The 14,004-nt window shown below is 40.5% G+C and overlaps 1 protein-coding gene across 1 annotated transcript in view; it reads right to left on the reverse strand.

Annotated features, from left to right (window-relative positions):
* Positions 1–14,004, reverse strand: part of arrb1 (arrestin, beta 1) — a 33,642-nt gene that overhangs the window by 5,376 nt on the left and 14,262 nt on the right. Inside the window, exons 2-15 of the mRNA XM_056374535.1 lie at positions 13,477–13,507; positions 13,078–13,138; positions 12,853–12,897; positions 11,333–11,529; positions 10,524–10,583; positions 10,240–10,307; positions 9,849–9,984; positions 9,475–9,559; positions 9,320–9,392; positions 8,662–8,799; positions 8,451–8,534; positions 5,679–5,702; positions 5,453–5,523; positions 3,499–3,547 (exon numbers count right to left, since the gene is read on the reverse strand). Of these exons, the coding sequence (XP_056230510.1) occupies positions 3,499–3,547; positions 5,453–5,523; positions 5,679–5,702; positions 8,451–8,534; positions 8,662–8,799; positions 9,320–9,392; positions 9,475–9,559; positions 9,849–9,984; positions 10,240–10,307; positions 10,524–10,583; positions 11,333–11,529; positions 12,853–12,897; positions 13,078–13,138; positions 13,477–13,507 (1,122 nt within the window). The remainder of the gene's footprint in view (positions 1–3,498; positions 3,548–5,452; positions 5,524–5,678; positions 5,703–8,450; positions 8,535–8,661; positions 8,800–9,319; positions 9,393–9,474; positions 9,560–9,848; positions 9,985–10,239; positions 10,308–10,523; positions 10,584–11,332; positions 11,530–12,852; positions 12,898–13,077; positions 13,139–13,476; positions 13,508–14,004) is intronic.

A 14,004-nucleotide genomic window follows, 5' to 3' on the forward strand; every position in this document is an offset into this window, starting at 1 on the left:
GATCACCACCAAGGCCATCCTGGTGAATCTGGGCTCTGCTGGTGGCAACGTCTCAAGGCAGACAGTCTAACGGACACTGCTGGGTTCCATGGACGCAGACCAAGGAGGACGCCACTTCTCCAGATAAGGCACACAGAAGCCCGCTTGGCCTTTTCAAATGATCATCTGGACAAAGAAGAAGACTTCTGGTCTTCTGTTTTATGGTCAGATGAAACAAAAATTGAATTGTTTGGCCACAATGATGTAGCCTTCATTTGGCTTAGAAAAAGGAGAAGCCTTCAACCCTAAGAACACCATCCCCACTGTCAAACATGGTGGGAACCTAATGCTTTGGGGTGTTTTTCAGCCAATGCACCAGGGAACCTAATCACTGTAAAGCAATACATCAAGATTCTCAACAACAACATCAGGCAGTCTGCAGAGAAACTTGGCCTTTTGTGGACATTTTAGCACAACAACGAACCAAAACACAGCAAAAGTGGTGAAGAAATGCTTAGCGGACAAAAACATGAACGTTTTGCAGTGGCCCCGCCACAGTCCTGACTTGAATCCAATTGAGAATCTGTGGAGGGAGCTAAAGATTAGGGTGAAGGCAAGGAGACCCTCCAACCTGAAAGAGTTGGAGCTCATCGCTAAAGATGAATGGGTGAAAATACCAGTGGAGACATGCAAAAAGCTGGTCAGCAATTATAGGAAGCATTTGATTGCTGTAATAAAGGCTTTTCTATTGATTATTGAGAAGGGTATGAATAATTTTGGACATGCCCCTTTTTGTTCAAATGTAAATAAAAGCTGAGAAATATTTTTTTACTAAGGCTGTAGTTACAAGTTTAGAAAAGTTTGTGTCAAATGAAGCGGCAGCTACATGTTTAAATCTTGTCACACACAGGTGGTGCGATGGAGGGCGCTGACTGCGTTTTTTATTTACAAAGGTAATGATGACCACCACAGAAGTGTGTGTGTGTGTGTGTGTGTGTGTGTGTGTGTGTGTGTGTGTGTGTGTGTGTGTGTGTGTGTGTGTGTGTGTGTAGCCTGACCCCAATATGGGGTAGAGTTTTTTTTCCGGTTGATTTGGCTTGTGCGCTGCACCTTGAAAACCCTGTGTGCATGACGTGTGTAAATCAAATTATTTTTCTAATTATCGTGTCTCAGTCAGTCTTTTATGATGTGTTTATTGCACATGTTCATATCGCGATGATGATGAATATACAGAAATATATACGTTTGTGTATATATATATATATATATATATATCCCAAACACCACTGAGACCTCTCACATTCACTTAATGTTGTGGCGATCAGTGAACAGTACACAGCAGAAATGAGTACACCCCCTCTGAACATAAAGATTTTTTTTTCCTGAATGATCAACATTTCAATTCAACAGGTGACAAAAATGAAATTTATTAAACACATGTAACAACAACATAGAAAGATGTGTCATCAATATTTAAAAAATAAGTAAATTGCACAACTTTGCTTAAATCTAGAGTTGCAAAGACGAGTTCCCCCTGGATTCAGTCCAAGTAGAACAAAAGTCTTCACCTTTGTCAGAATGGGCCACAGGCTAAACAGCCTCTCTTTACTGTGGCTTCCTGCATGAACAGTCATGTGTTCCACCTGTGTGCAGGATGTGTCTCAATGTGTGACGTCAAACAGTCACTCCAGTTTGGCAGTTTTATCAACAAAACTGGCTCGTCCTGAGGTGAAATCTTATGACGGCGACCTGGACGTTTCTGTCCTCTTTCATTTCCCTCTCACTTTTGTGACTGATTTGCTAAACCTCTTGTACCTTTGCTCTTTTCTATGCAATGAAATAGTTGTGTTTCTCAAGTCTACAGTTCTCTTCCATGTGCTGCCATTGTTGTCAGCATTAAGTCTGAGAGCGATTCAGTGGGTTAGGTACCACTTTAATTATCAACCAATTACACCTGTTTGAGTGGGATGGTTCAACAGACTCACCTGGTGAGTCTGGTGCCCTTAACAAACACCAAAACACATTTTATTTCAACACGAGAGGGAGAGATGTTGCAGAATCACAGCCGTGCTGCAGTCATACATCACTCCATCACGTCCTCTCGTGTGACATGGCTTTTAAACATCAGTTCTACCAGCGCCATATTAGTTAAATAAGCAACAACAGATTATGATTAGTTTGTTTATTTCATCATTTATTTGGCTACGCCAACACAAATAGTTCCGCAACTGGACTGGTACTGGACTGTTGCTAAGCAACACAAACATTTTCCTGACCTGACAATGTCATATGAGCGCACCTGGAGATGTGCGCTGAAGTATCCAGGCTTCTTCCTTCATCCTCTTCTGACGATCAGACATCAATTAATTCAAATGTTATTTCTGGAAATATTTTCATCTTTGCAAAGTTTGTTACAATCTAAGAGAGATAACGGCCGTTAATGAGACGCTGATTAACGGTTAAAAGAACACCTGTGAAGCGGAGTGATACATGTAGTTAAAAGTCCCAGTGCTGTTGTACTCTATATCAGCGCTCATGGAAGCCTCTCGTCCAATCAAATAACTTGGTTGGAACTAACTGTTGTATAATAAGTCTTATTTTGTAACTTTCAGGAGGACGTACTCATTTTTGCAACATGACCTTTTATCATTTTGACAAGAACAACATATTTCCCTGTTTAGTGTAGGAATATTACATCATATATGAACCCCAAATATGTCTTATTTATAGAGAGAAAGCACTGAATTTGTTAGGTATAAGAGAGGGTGTACTCATTTGCTATATGCTGTATATAGGCTATATATATATATATATATATATATGTGTGTGTGTGTGTGTGTGTGTGTGTGTGTGTGTTGTGTGTGTGTGTGTGTGTGTCTGTAATTGTTTTATTTAGTGCATCAATCTGCTTCATTCTGTCTTGTTTCAACACTGAGTGAAACTCACTTCTAGAAAACTTGTAACCAGCTGAAGTGAAAACAAGCGGAATGATTTTGCCTCTCCCTGTGAACAATAACAGTCCTGGATACTGAACATGAGACTGAATGACTGGAAGTGTGAGGTATTATCATGAGTTCATTAATCAGTAATCAGCTTTAAACTGAGGCTCCTTATCCTTTTTCAATCATTATAACTGGTGAATAAATGATTCTCTGTAGTTGTCCTGTGGTCGTAAGAGAGTGAAATAATAATCTGTAAAATGCAGAGTTGGTGTTTGTCAGGAGTCATGTTCCAGGCTCTGCTGACAGCAGTATGCATTTTCAGTTTGAAGCCCATTTCCTGCAGCTCACAGAGCAGCAGGCATTAAGACACATTAAGGCTGAGACTCAGGAGACGAGTCCATCACAGTTAATGCTCCAGCAGGCGGAGAGGAAACCCTCTCTGCTGTCAGGGTTATTGACGAGGACGTAAATCAGAGCAGAGCCAATCAGATCACAGAGCAGAGGCAGCGTTTGGATGAGCTGATGAGGAGGGAGAGACAGGATCAGAGACAGAGAGACAGGAGAGATGGCTGCTTACTTTGTGTCAAACTCGATTAGGTTTGTGTCGATTGGAGCTTCATCTGGGGCTGAAAGACAGAGAGACATGATGGTCAGACACCGGAAACTTCACTCAACACATCATCCTGAGAGACACACACTCTGCTGAGATCTCAAACTGTGTGAGACACGGTTTACAACAAACTTGGTTCATATCACTGCTCATCATTTCAAATCATCACCAGTTCTAAGGTTGATTTTTACTTTTTCACTTCACTTCCATGAAATCACATTAAGAAATACAAACCATCTCATTATCAGGCCTCATCATCAGATGGGACATTGATATTAGACAGTTTGATGTTCAATGTTAATGTTTTTTAATTATTTTTTCTACATGTTTGCATGTGGTGCCAGCCCAAGCCTACATGGCACCTTGTGGAGCCGTTAAAGGCCGACCCCTGTGATCTGAGCAGTTAACCCCGGCATGGAGGATGTTTATAATCAGAGCATCCACATGTCTCAGGCCGAATCACATTCATTCCTTTCCAAACAGCAGCACAGGAGGAAAACTACAGTATCCCACAGATTAATACACAGCAGTATATTCATACCTGGAATATGAACATCAATTCATGTTTTCCAGATCAGACAATGCATTTATGACCAAGGTGAGACTGAAACTGCAATCAGTGTGGACATGATGTGCACAGTTATTTTAGGGCCTGAAATGTGTTTCCATTCTCACCGTCTGTTGATGATCTAGTTGGCTGGACTGCCAGGCCTTTAATCTGGAAGGCTTGGTCGGGGGGGTCCGTGTCCGACTGGAAACACAAGCTTAACATTGGTTCTGCTTGTGTTTCCAGTTGGACACGGGCCTCCCGTATATCTTTTTTTCTCCCGTATATCTTCTTTTTTTCTCCCGTATATCTTTTTTTCTTAGGTAAAAAAATGTATATATTTATATATATATATATATATATATTATATATTATAATAAGCAATCAAGTACTTGTTCATGAGGTAATGAGAGTACTCAAATATTGAAATTACTGTAAATGCCCATCCCTAGTATAAACCTGGTTCAGGTCTGGACCGTGTATGGATGCCAACTGGGGGCTCAGGGCTACACCTCTTGTTACAAGCAGTCCACCAAGCTGCTCTGGTTTCCTGGCTGTTCAGGAACTGCAGGGAAGAGGAGGAGCGCTTCCAATACACTGAGCCATGCCTCCATTACAGCAAATGAATTACTTTCATTACATGTATCATTATTAACTAAACACAAGTCACACTGAGCAGGAGAGAGGGAAGTCATCGCTAACTGCTAAAGAATCTAGCAGATCTGAATAGCATGTAAACAACAGAAACACCAGCAACCGGAAATGAGAAAGGGTTTCTGTCCACTGAAATGCTAAAGGACTTTTAATTTGAAACGATTTGTATTAACACATAATGCAGTCATTTTAACACGACAGACAGGAGCAGCTGAAAACATGGCTTTGTACTGAAATGCTGCTTTGACCAACTCTACATATCAAACAAAGGGAGTTAGACATAACAATAAAAGTCTGTTACATTCTGGAGTTGAAGTAAATAAAGACGTAACTATTGTGATCCCAGATGGACACAGCTCAGTCTTCAGCTTTAATCTATGTGTTGTGTGTTGGTGATTTTGTCAGACAACGTCGCAGTTATAAAATCAGGATTTGACCAGAGGCAGTCCAGACATAGACTAGGTTTATTTTGTTTTTTATTAGTTTATTAAAGAGGTTTCTTTCAGTCATTATGTCGACGACACAAATGGAAACACAATGGAAAAAAATCTGACATTAGACTAAAAGTAATTAAATAAAATTTGTGTTACTTGTACACCATTGTTGCACTTTCTTTAACTGATTCTTAGGTTTTATATGTGAGTTGTTCAGGCGGATGATAATGTCTCATCAACAGAGCAGATCTGAGTTTGCAGAGAAACGAACATGAACATGACTCACCGTCTCTGTAGATGGATTCTTCTAACGGCTTTGGGTGCATTAATGTGAAGGGCAGCTCAACAGAGACGTCACTGAAAAACAATCATTACATGTATCATGTCATAAAACCACCAACAATCCACAGCAAATGTATTAAAGATATTTCAGTGAGTAATTGGTGTTGTGATAGAGTTTGTTTAGTGAGATGTGAAAGTGTGTTGATTGGTGACAGAACGTGAAAGGTTACCTCGCCGCCAGATCTCCCAGGAGCCTGAAATCAATAAACATTTAACACCTTCAGCTTCACAGCAGCAGCAGAGTGTTTCTACTCATGTCTATTGATGTGCTCATTAACTGTCATCGGGATCTTGGAGCCGAGGCCGACCCCAGTGTGATCTGAGCAGTTTTCTGTTCATGCCCTTAACACGTCTGCTTTAACTGGCATTTGGGCGGATGTTAAGATCAGGTTATCCACATGGTATCAGCCTGAACACACTAAAGAAAGAGTGCAGAGGAGAAACTACAAGAAGAGACAGACTGTAGCATTGTGTTTTTAATTCTACATTTGTGCTCCAGAAGCTTTTGTCTTCTTTAAATCGTCACATTTAAACACCAGTTCTGTTTCAGAACATTATGTCAGTAACAGGTGAGATGAAGAAAACAGCAGTAATTTGCTTATATGAAAGACGTGATTAAACCACCTGCAGTGATGATAAGGGAGGAACAGAAACTGGAGATTCACACGAGAACTAAGCTTTAAAGTCAAACTGAGATTTGAAATCTCATCACTTTTTTGTAAGTAAATATAGGATATATATATATATGTAAGTTTGCCATTTTGTAGTGCTGTCCAAATGTATAGTGAGAATGATCACATCCTACGTAGTGGACTCATAGTGTCCCACAATAAATCATGAAAAGTAGTGTACGACCGATGGTTAATAAACCAAGCAATATAAACCATCATGCATTGCGCTTGTGCTGAAAGACAGAAAAATGGTGATGAGAAAATTACCTGAGTAGTGTCTGAAAGTGTGTTTTCATTTTGCCAATTAGCTCACTATTTAGTCCTCTACATAGATGTCCCTGGATAGTGACTAGGGAGGAGTGAATGAGTGAGTGATTTCATACACAACCAGAGAGTACCGTATGATGTCACAGAGCTGTATTAAGTCACAAAGTGCTATATGATGCGTTCCGTATAAAGTCACAGAGTACTGTATGATGTCACAGAGTTCTGTAAAAAGTTGCGTGTGATGTTCCAGAGCTCTGTATAGAGTCACAGAGTTTGGTGTGTTGTCACAGACTACTGTATTAAATCACATAGTACTGTATGAAGTCACAGTGTTCCACATGAAGTCAAAGAGTCTTGCAAAAGGTCAGTCTTCCGTGTGATGGTACAGAGTTCCATATAAAGTCAGAGTTCCGTGTGATGTCACATATTATAATATTAAGTCACAGATTCCATAGTAAGTCACAAAATACTGTATAAAGTCAAAGAGTTCCATATGAAGTCACAGTGTTCTGTATTAAGTCAAAGAATTGCATATGAAGTTCCTTTTGAAGTTACAGAGTACTGTATGATATCACAGAGTACCATATGATGTCACAGAGTACCATAATAAATCACAGCATTCCGTGTGATGTCACAGCATTTTGTGAAAAGTCAGAGTTTCATATGACATCACAAAGTTGCATTAAAAAGTCAGAAATTCTGTATCCTGTCACAGAGTTCTGTATAAAGTCAGTGTGTGATTTCAAAGGCTACTGTACAAAGTTACAGGATACCCTATGATATCACAGAGTACCCTTTTAATTTACATAATACCGGATCATGTCACAGAGTTCTGTATCATATCCCAGAGATTTGTTTAAAAAGAGTTCCGTATAGAGTCACAGAGTTTGGTGTGTTGTCATAGAGTTCTGTATGAAGTCACAGAGTTTCATATTAAATCACCGAGTTACACAGGAAGTCAAAGAGTTCTGTAAAAAGTGATTGATGTTGCAGAGTTCCATTTAAAAGCACAGAGTACCGTGTGATCACCAAGTACTGTATTAAGTCACAGAGTACTGTTTAAAGTCATAGAGTTCCATGTAAAGTCACAGTATTCTGTTCAAAGTCAGAGAGTTCCAAATAAAGTAACAGAGTTCCGTACAAGGTCACAGAGAACCGTACAAGGTCACAGAGAACCGTACAAGGTCACAGAGAACCGTACAAGGTCACAGAGTACCGTACAAGGTCACAGAGAACCGTACAAGGTCACAGAGTACCGTACAAGGTCACAGAGTACCGTACAAGGTCACAGAGAACCGTACAAGGTCACAGAGGACCGTACAAGGTCACAGAGAACCGTACAAGGTCACAGAGGACCGTACAAGGTCACAGAGAACCGTACAAGGTCACAGAGAACCGTACAAGGTCACAGAGAACCGTACAAGGTCACAGAGAACCGTATAAAGTCACAGAGTTCTATAAAACGTCAGCGTTCCGTTTGATGTCACAGAGTTATATATAAAGTCACAGAGTATCCTATTATGTCTCAGAGTACCACAAAAAGTCAGTGTTCTGTATAAACCACAGAGTTACGTATGAAGTCACAGAGTTCCATATTAAGTTACAGAGTACCATATGATGTCACAGAGCTCTGTATTAAGTCACAGAGCTCCGTACATATCGTGTGTATTGTGTATATTGTATTTATTAGTGTATATTTGGTATATTTTTGTTGTATATTTCCATAGATGTTTATTCTATAGATGTTTATTTTTCTGCTGGGGTAAATGAATTTCCCAGTTGTGGGATAAATAAAGTTAATCTAATCTAATCTAATCTAAAAAGTTAGTGTTCCCTGTGATGTCACAGAGTTCCTTGTGATGTCACAGAGCTCTGTATAAAGTCACAGAGTTCCATATGATAACACAGAGTACTGTATGATGTTGAATGATCATGAATTGTAATTTCAGTTAGACTTTAAAGCTCCTCTCAGTTGATGTTGCGTTAAAAACAAAGTGTACTGACCCGCCTCGCGACACGACCAGCTTCACTTTGACTTTGTATGATACAATGATACCGAGGATCTCCTTATTGGCTCCTTCTCGTAACCTGCTCAGGACAACATTCAACATTCAGTTTAACCAGTCAGGCTGCTTCGATGCCATCAGAAGCATCACATTTGAATTTCCCACTCTCCTACAAGCCTGGAAGGCATCATGAGTGGTGTTGGACTCACAGTGTGCTGGAGGCCAGGTTGGTGTCCTCGTGCTTCAGCTTTCCGTCCAGAGCCAGGCCTCGTTTCTCTCGGTTGTTGGCCAGAAAAGGAGTGAGGGTGAAAACTTTGCAAAAAGTTGAACTGGGAGCTACGATGTCACTGAAGAGAAGAAAAATATTTTCATGGTGACTTTGTCAAGTGAATATGAACCCAGATATCAGCTTCTGACTGAATTCACTAGATGTCGACATCAGCATCGTGATTTTTCAGTTCGTAGTTTGGTCAATTCTTTTTCTGATCATTGTTATTTACAAACAATCATCGTGTTGTTTTCTTTTAAATATTAAAGAAAATATCTTACAAAACACCCTGTTGTGTTTTCTTATCATTAATCACCCTCAACCTTACTCTAAGAACAGTTATGTCATTAGTACATTGATGAATCTCACCTTAAACTCCAGTTTTATATGTTTTGGCATTTTACTAATTGATGTAGAGAAGTCCTTAAAGTGCTCAAACAATGAAAATTTGACATTAACAATGCCATGACAACCGGTCAACTCAATCTGTTGAGGAAGACCAGGCGATACAGTCAAAAGCTCCTGAACGGAGCTTGTGGTAACTACTCAGTCTCAGCATGTTGTCTGTTCTGTCCAACACTCAAACAGAGAGCACTCACTCTGACTCCTCAGTGGCCACTGGACATTTGTACTGAGCCGTGTTGAAGAGGCAGATGTCTGCGTACTGTCGCACTGTGGAAACACAAATCATTGTTTAATGACACAACACAGTTACCACACAGAGATGCAAGCAGAAAGCAGCGCTTTGACATACCAGAGATCTTCATCTTCTTCACGGTCTTGTTGGTGTTGTTGGTGACATGAACATTAACACTGATGGGCTCTCCATGGTAGTAGATCTGAGAGAGGACAAGCAAAGACACTGAGGTACAGAGGCCCAGAGGGGTCATGGCTGCCAACAACTAAGACATATTTTGTGACAACACATGGTCCAGGTTGTGAGTAGATAACCAGACTTAAATATGTCATTTTGTCAGGATATCGAGCGCCTGTACTTCCTTTTCAGCTCGGGTCTTTCTGATCGTCTGTGTGTGATCCGGGACTGGACTGTGAGGGGCTGAAATGGGCTTATTAGTGCTTTTCTAGAAGATCACTGCTCCAAATATGTGAGTAACACACAGGTCTTACCTCCTTGTCCAGAGAGGCCTCCAGGTGCAGAGGTTTGTCTGACATCAGGAACTGTCTGGTGGTTTCTGCTGTCGGCTGAGGACCAGGTTTCTCTGGGGCGTACTGCACCTTCCTGATCACCAGACGCACCGAATTCCTACAACATCAACACAACACTGATACCACCATCTAATCATAGTGCCACTGTGCACTCTAGATTCAGTGTGGATGTGTGATTTGAGGGATCACTGTGGTTTATTCTGTGTCAGTGGTGAAGTGATCGTCTTGCAGCTGGCAGCTGCCTCCCTCTCCCTGTGTGCAAAAGATGCTAATGCACGACTGATTTCACTGTCATTCATAATTCATCTCTTTATTCTCTCCAGGGTTTGGACTGCGGCTGACATATTTTTACCTTTTGTGGATCTTTTCTTCAACATTTTCTGCACAGAAAGCTTTCACCTCGAAGTCAACTCCGCAGGCCTGAGGAGACACAGTAGCAAGAAAATCACCTCTTCTGGCTGATATGTTAATTTATTTAAATACATGTTCAGAGAAGAGGTTTTATAATTAGAGTTGGTGAGGTGTTCAGGACCAGGCTTTTAACCCCAGAGCAGCTGCATAGCAACAGAACAGAACAAGAGAGCGAAGCAGACAAAATCTCAGTGGGAAATGAAAGAGAAAACTCAGCATCTTCACCTTCCCAGTGTCCTCTGGTCCAGGCTGCAGGGTGACAGAGCATGGCAGGTTCAGAGGAATCTAAAAACAAAAAACAAACAAAAATTTCTCAAATGGAAGCTGCTAATATCACATTTCATGATTCTAACCCTTATTTTTCATTATCTGCAGATTGTCAGTACAGCAGTCTTTTCTCTCTCTTCTGTCAGTTGTGTTCAGTTTTCTTTAAAATCCAGAATACATGGTAGACCTCCCAGACCGCAAGACCATCAAAATAAAACCTCTAACCTTCTATCTAAAGTAAATTAGGTCTGACCTGAAACTTGATCATTTAATTTTGGAATTATGTGCTGTCTGACATGAAAACTCAGGGCAACTTTTCAGACCCTATAACGATTTTTTTTTTAAAAAGCACCAGGTGACAAATCTAGAGACTTTCAGCTAATACTAGACTGAAACCAGCTTATACTAGGCTGAAACCAGCTGGCTCTAGACTAAAACCAGCTGATACTAGACTGAAACCAGCTTATACTAGCCTGAAACCAGCTGATACTAGGCTGATTTAAATCATATTTTTCTGCACGCTCAGACTGTTTTTTTTATTTAGACAAAGTTCTTGTCTGGCTGCTTGGTTACATATTTGACTTTAGAGTCTGTGTTCAATTAAGAGAGGGGTTGTAAAAAAACATGTTTATATTTCTCACTAAGGTATTCAAGAAAAGATTGTCAGGTTTTGTATCAACAGTTGACAAAAAACAATTTGCAGCCATATTCAGCAGATGATGTGCTGCTGACAGAGAGATCTGGAGGAAGTTCTGCAGACTCAGTACCTCGAAGATGAATGGGTAGGCATGTTCTCCAAGCTTTTTAATCAGGCGTTCCTGAAGACGAGTCAGACTCTTCTTCTCCTCAGGCAGTGGAGGAAACGCCTGGACATTAGCCACAAACAGGTCCTTCCGAAACGTCAACCCGAGGACGTCCAAATCCTCGCGACCATAACGGAACGCACAGGTCAGAGTGACAAAAACTGATGAAGAAAAAAACAGAGTCATTACCTCTTATAGGACCAATGATGCAAGGCTAACAGTTTCCCCTGCTTCCAGTCTTTGTGTTAACCTCGCCTCAACATGTCCTGAATCTAGTGAATGATAAAATGTTCCTTTAAATCTTTATGAGGTTTAACATAAAGAACAGAGGCTCCAGGACGCTTCCCTGAGGAACTCCACAGCTTACTGAAGCTGAACGACCAGAGGAGGCCAAATATCACTGCTGAGCCTCTGCTTGTTCAGCTGCAGAGTTCTCAGCCATCCAGGATTTGATGTCCTGAAGACAGTTGTTGAGTTCTGTGATAATTATTAAGCTAGAGGTCGATAGTGCTGGTATCATCAGCATAAAAGTGAAAAGAGAGGTTATGTTTTTGGTCAGGTCACCAAACAAGAACATATAAATGAATAAATGTAGTATTGAACTTGAGGGACCCGAAAGTAGCTGAAGACCAAGGTTAAAGAGGAGTCTGGGCTGTATCTACCATTGCTACTGAGGTCATGTCTTTTTTTCTTTTTTCAGCAACCTGAGAGGAGTTTGTCATACAACGAACTTACTACATACAAAAAATATATGAAAGCACGCAGAATTTTGTCTAGTGTTGGAAGGAGTCTTTGATACAGAATTTAGACCTAAACTGAATAAAAACTATAATTGAAGAGTTAACTCAAGAGATGAAATATGATAAATCCAAATAATTAAAAATAATTTCTGAATTAAAAATAATTTACAGACTTTCTATTTGGAGTTGGGAGGGGGTTGTATTGGGGGAATGTGTTAAAAGCTGCACTTAGATCTAAAGGCAAGAAATTAGAGCAATTTCCAGCTTCAGTGTTCAGGAGGATGTCTTTTTCTCCCACAAAGTAACACAGATTCCACATGGGAATCTTCCTAGCCCAAAATGGTAAATGGACTGCACTTATACAGCACTTTTCTAGTCTTATCGACCACTCAGAGCATTTTACATAACAAGCAACAATCACCCATTCACTCATATATTCATACAGTGCTTTTCTATCACACTGACACTCACAAATCAATGATACAGGGTGGGCAGTTATGGGGTTCAGTATCTTGCCCAAGGACACTTCTATATGTGGACTGGAGGAGCTGAGGGTCAAAACACCCACTATTTGATTAGTGAAGACCTGCTACTTCCTGATCCACAGCCAACATCAAACCATTTTGATGAAATTCATTTTTGATGGAAATATTATTAAAGTTTTTGGTTTTGCTCACAGAACATCTGTGAGAATATTTAACCATCTGTTTTTATATGACCAGAGAGGAGTTTCAGTTTCCCCACCTTTCCTCTCCTTCAGGTACTCTGGGTCAATCAGGACGACGCCATCTGCAGGAAAACAGTCAGAAAATCAACAAACAGCCAGAGGACAACTTCTTTTTATTCTGATCTTCATCTGTGCATTTCTAAGAAACTCAAGATGAAATCAGCTGCTCTCAGAGACCAGCCAATCGCAGAGGGACACTACACTTCACTGATACAGTAAAACTAAACTCAGTAAAATCTCACCGACAGGCTCCACCAGGTCCACGTGGTCCACAAAGTCTCTCTTCCCCAGATAGACAGTGAGCTGAGGGAGGAACATGACAGTCAGTGCAGCACACAGCTAATCACAGTCAGCTGTTTGAACATCAAACAGCCAATCAGAATTAGTCCAGACACTTTTTTCAGGATGACCACATCAAGGTACCTTTGTTCACATTTGTGTCATACAAAGTGCTTATACTTTTTTTGGGGTGTCGATAAATTTATTGTGTGTTCACATATTCATATTGTCATTTCCAGTGTGTGTATACTTTTTACTGGGTGTTCACGTACTGTTGTGACTGTCCTCATGTTGTCAGGGTTAAAGAGGGGATCATGTCCGTTCAGGTTTAGAGCAGGTTGAACAGAAAGAACAGGACTTACCTTCCCATTGGGACTGGCTTTCTTAAACACTCTGAAAATAAACAGACAGACAGACAGAAACATGTCAGTGAAACTTGGTCTGTGTCAACCTTTAACCTTTACAGAGGTTTCATCTTCAGTGCTGCAACATCTCCTGATGTGTTTCCTGTGTGTTGTCTCATCAGAGAAGCTTATTCCTTCACATCTGTCAGAGCTGTATAGGTGCAGTAAACACTTTATTGTTGTTTTTAGGGTTATAAATGATATTATATCCCAACAAGGGATAAAAATCAAGGGGACCAAAATCTTGGTTTCTGATTGGCCAGTAGGTCCCCGAGCTAAAGCTGATGTAGCTGCAGTGTTTAATTAATGACTATCTTCTCTGTTGGGACACTTTGTGTTAGTAATGATTGATATTTTGTTGTCAAGCTGTCCTCCCCTTTCAAACACACCCTCACAATAAAAAATGTCCTCACTTCGCCAAAAACCTCTTTGTTTTACAATAAAGTGTCAACACCTTCCTCCAAAGATGCTGTCACTTCCTCATGT

Source organism: Seriola aureovittata, chromosome 4 (assembly GCF_021018895.1).
Source record: "Seriola aureovittata isolate HTS-2021-v1 ecotype China chromosome 4, ASM2101889v1, whole genome shotgun sequence".
Lineage (NCBI taxonomy): Eukaryota > Metazoa > Chordata > Actinopteri > Carangiformes > Carangidae > Seriola > Seriola aureovittata.